At 39.6% G+C, this 5,090-nt stretch overlaps 1 protein-coding gene across 1 annotated transcript; it reads right to left on the reverse strand.

Moving 5' to 3' along the window:
• Positions 1 to 1,762: 1,762 nt before the first annotated feature.
• MAP10 (microtubule associated protein 10) lies at positions 1,763 to 4,754 on the reverse strand. The gene has a single exon (XM_005539763.4). The coding sequence runs from the start codon at positions 4,730 to 4,732 to the stop codon at positions 2,009 to 2,011; it is 2,724 nt and encodes a 907-aa protein (XP_005539820.3). The 5' UTR covers positions 4,733 to 4,754; the 3' UTR covers positions 1,763 to 2,008.
• Positions 4,755 to 5,090: the final 336 nt, after the last annotated feature.

Below are 5,090 nucleotides of genomic sequence, written 5' to 3' on the forward strand. Positions count from 1 at the left end.
ACTAAATACATGAAAACAGATATTTTTCACTAGAATTAGACTAGAAGAAACAATTATCACAATTCTAGAAATAAGTATTCATGGATTAACTCAAAGAGAAGCAGATTCAGCTGCTCAGTTTTGTAATTTAAAATGCATTACTTCTTTGGTCTTGTACCTTAGACATGCTAAATTAATCATTTTACCTACTCTTACCAAAGACAATGACTTACTCTCTACCAAATAAAACGTTGGTTTATAAGGAATTATTTCTTTGATGATTCTGATATTGCTTATATTTTTATTGTCTCTTCCATAGTAATGACAAATTGCTATTAAACAATTTACACAGTTGACATCATTAAACATCTAGTTACAATACCTGGCATTAAAATATTTTGATTTTGTGAAACGTTATACTATATGCTTTGTATTTTAGAAAAATTAAGATCATAGCCACTAGCCATAGAAACCTTTCATATTACAAAAATTTTACAGATATAATTTCTCTGCCTATTATTTTCAATAATTTAAAATATTCAAAACGTCATGACTACTTACTAGTGCTCATTTATAACCTAAAATCATCTGTTGTTCCTATTTTTTAGAACTCTGTTATTATGCTTAGCATTTGAGGCTGTCTGTAATCTGGCACTTTCCTTGCTCAACAAATGTCCTTTCTACCACTCTGTAGCATGAATCTATCATTCTACTCAAGATAATATTTTAAATTGTCCCATAAATATATCAGGCTCATTCCCATCATCATTCTTTCATTCATATTGCTCCCCAAAATATAACATCCTCTTCTCTCTTTTTACCATCTATCTATATTCTAGTATTATGATCATTCAGAATACCTATATAATTAATTACCTGTAAAGAAAGGAAATTAGAACCTCACTTCATACATTCAAAAATGTTAGATATATTTAAAAGTCTAAAAATTAAAGTATAACACAGCTAGAAGAAAATATATGTAAATATTTGAACACAGAATAAAGTCTAAATATAAAACCAATGGAATAAATTATAAATTATCACTGGATTTCATAAAAACAAATTTTCATACACTAAAAATAACCATTGAACAAACCGAAATGACAAGAAACTGAACTCCTATATCAGAAACTGTATAGAAAGACACCTTTTTAAGTTCTCCTTTCCAAATATTTCAGAGAACACCTGAAGGCTATTTATATCAAGCAAAACAAAAATATTACAGTCAAACATATCTCCAATAAGGATTTTCTGCAGGTTTATTTTTAGGGAATCTGCTTATTTTTGCTGCTTCACTCTAAACCCTCCCATTAGGTATTTTAAATGTCTGGGCTTCATTTTTTTCAACAAATGTTTTTATTGCATTGCAGCCACATGCCAGGAATTGTGCTAGATACAAAAATATACTGATGTGTAGCAAATATGATCCCATCACACAACTGAAGGTTAGTGGAAGACAAACTTTAAGTAATTACACAAATTGTGGTTTTCAAAGAAAAGGTGCAGAGCACTATGACAGCATATAAAAGCAACTTCACCTATTGGGGACATGGGATATGTATATGTCAAGACGACTTCTTATCTACATACAACTGTAAGCTCTAAAACAGCAAGGGCTCTATCATAGAGAGATTCTGCATCTTTCTGCATCTAACACAGTAAGTCTTCTATATTTGTTAAATAATTTGTTCCAATTAAAATTTGAGGCTGTCCTTACTCACTAGCCTTCTTTTTTCAGTGCTGTGCATGAAGTCAGCTTTAGAATGATGAATACTGTAGACACTTTGAGAGACAATTTAGAAAGATATACTTTTATTCTTATGATTAAACAATTTAAAAAGAAATCTTTATATGATTTAATAGTCAATATTATCAGATTTAATGGTATAATACTATTTAAACATCAAAGGAGTAACATTCATATTTCTTTAAAAAATTATTCACATAATTCATGAACTAAAACAGCTTTAAAATTTTTTTCACTAACAGTACACATAGGTTGTTGAAAGTTTTTTAAAAGCATGTATTTTTACACTGTGTATCCTGGAAGTTTATTTATTAATAATTCACAAATATCTTTGCATTGCTTGGAAATATTTAGTGAACCAACATCATCACTGTCTTCTTCAAAGTGATCTGATGTACTGCTATCCAGGACATTAAGTTCTAGTTCGGACACATTTGAAGGCAGGTAAGAACTCACTTGGGATGTTCGTGGTGACTGGCTTTTTTCTAAAGATTTCCAACTACTTCTGGTTTTAACAGAAATGTCTTGACCTCTCTTTGTAATTTTAGAATTGTGCATACTGTTTTGATCTATCCGGTTTTCTTTCTCGCCAGTCCAATGTGATGAAGATAAATCACTAGCCGAGATGCTAGATGCTTCCTCCAAACTTTTATCCTGAGTCTTTGAAATATGACATTTTCTGTATGAGTGGACAGGTGACCCAGCTGAAAAAGGTGGGCTAAGGATAGAACTCTTGTCACTACTAGCTTTCTTTTTGGACACTCTTGTTTCACTAGACTTCCTTGTATATTGACTATGTTTTGGATTTTCTGTCCTTGAACTGCTATCATGAGCTTTACTTCTGCTGGTGTCCTCAGTGGTACAGAAATCTTCAGAATAGCAAGGGCTAGACAAGTCATCCGAATACTTTAGTTCTGAGATGTTTTCATAGCAACTATTCTTATCTGGTCTATTGTCACTTACATCAGCCATAAGAATGTCATTATCTGTGGTTTTGACTTGTCTAATACCTATTTCTTTATCTACAATTCTGTCAACAACAGCATCCTGTTGGAAAACACACGGACTTTGGATTTTCATTTCCACATTTCCTCCCAAAATATTTGTAGGGGTGAGCCTTTCTGGAATAATGGAATTTGCAGGACTCACTACTTCTTCCAATGAAACATTATTGATTCTATTTTTACTACAATCAACTGTCTTTTTTTCAGCTGCATATTTCAGTTTAGTTTCTTTACTTGTTCTGGGATCATCAAAAACTCCACTGATTTGTCTTGAGGTATCACTATTTTCAGTAAAAGATGCATCTGAATCTAAATACTCATCTTTAGGCAGTTGTGGCTCCTGACTTTGTTCTGCAGAGCTTAATAGTTTAACTTTGGATGATGGAATTCTGAATTTTGTACCCAACACTTGTGACTGTGATTTTCTATATAGTTCTCTTTTTTCATGTACCACCAACATATCAGGATTTGTCAGCTTTAAACGTAGTCTTAATGTATTTGTTAAGCCATAAAGTAGCCTCCCTTTTGGAACTCTTTTTTGGAAGGTACCACTGCTCTTTTCAGAATATTTATCTTTCTTACAGTTTTCAATTTGGCTCTTTTTATACTGAAGACTCACTGACTTCTCACATCCCCCCATAGAACGCTTATCCTTCTTGGATTCAGACTGGCATGTGGATTTGGCAGAAGATTCGGGTGACTTCTTATCCTCATTCCTGTATAACCAGGCTAGGTGAGGATGTATATGAGCAGGACTTGTCACAGGTTGGTCATACAACAACGACAACTCAATTAACAAAGCATTTAACAAAGGCAACTGCCTTATTGTATTAATTCTATTTTGTTCAGTTTGACATGTTTGATTAGTTGCTCCTATATCCTGAATATGTGGAGGATTTACAAGCACTGGAGGATGCTCTTGTGTTGCAGAACTTGGATGTTTTAGACAACTCCTGTCTGTTGGGGGATTTACACGCTTTTTTTCAGGAGAAGCACCATCCAATTCCTCAGGTACATTCATTTGAGGCTCAATGGTGATTTTAGCCTGTGCAGGGGGCGGTTTTTCTTGGGTCAAGTTAGTGTAATACAAAGGAGGAGGGCAAAATATATTGGTCTCCATGTCCAACTCTGTGACTTCCTCATTTAGGGAGCTAACATTTGTCCCACTGACAGCACTTGAACATGTAACAACAGAACTGGTTTTGCTATTCTCCACAGAACCCACATTATCAGATTCTGCCTTACTTTGGAGAACCATTTCCTTCAAATCCTTCTGTGCCTCTGGGATTTCTAACTCCCCCAGCGGCCTATCAGCCTCTCTGGGGCTTGGCTGTGAGGCTGGCTGCTGTAGCTGCTGTCTTTCCTGCTGGGTTTGGGGACTGACCTCCGCTCCGCCTCCTGTGGGGGTGACGGTGAGGGGCCGCTCAAGTTGGCCCAGCAGGCGGCCTCCCAGGTCAGTCAGGCGGTAGGCCAGTGCAATATCCCCAGTCCGCTCGCCCACTTGATTATGCAGGGGGAAACGTCCCCGGTGACGGTGGGAGCATCCGGAGGCGGCCGGCCCCACAACCCTGCGGGCCGCGGTGGCCAGCGAAATGTCGCAGGCCCCCAGGAGCTGTGGGGTGGGCGTCGGGCGCCCGGGGGGCAGCTGCAGCAGCAAGGTGGCAAGCGGGGTCCGCAGGAGCCGGCGGTGCAGGGTAGCAGGCTGCAGGCGGAAGAGGCAGGACTTGCCGCGACCGAAGCGGATCACGCCGGGCCACGGTTCGGGGGCGGGAGCGCCAGGGCCGTCAGGAGGGTAAACCAACAGCGTGGGGAAGTCCAGCAGACGGAAGGCCACGGCGGGGCACACACCGCGCGGCGACGAGGCCTCCCCCTGCTCCTTTTCCTCCTCTTCTTCCTCCTGCTCCACTGCGGCAGCGGGGGGCGGCATCAGCCGAGCTTCCAAACGCACCCAGTCCACCAGCAGCTCCAGCGAGAAGAACCGCTCGGACAGCGAGCCCGCCATTGCTGTTGCCCCAGGAAACGCCGCCGCGGGCTCCGCAAACGGGAAGCTGAAGCCCCGGGCTCTCACGAGAAACCGGAGCAAAAGGGATCGCTGCCTGCTATCTCGCGAGATTTGCGGAAGCGCTCCTGCAGGTCCCCGGCGGTATCTGCTTTGGGAGTTTTGCTGCTGAATGTATTTGGCCCTTTTGTATGCATACTTGGTGTAAGCCTTTTTTTTGCCTCCAGACTTATATTAAGACAATTGCTGATGATAATGCTGAGGATATAAGTGATAAAAGATAGTGAGTTTTTTGGGTAATGGTTTTATCACTGCAGATCTTAATGTAATTTGGGGGTCAGATCAATATACCTGAGAAATA

The sequence above is a fragment of the Macaca fascicularis genome, chromosome 1, assembly GCF_037993035.2.
Source record: "Macaca fascicularis isolate 582-1 chromosome 1, T2T-MFA8v1.1".
In the NCBI taxonomy this organism is placed as follows: domain Eukaryota; kingdom Metazoa; phylum Chordata; class Mammalia; order Primates; family Cercopithecidae; genus Macaca; species Macaca fascicularis.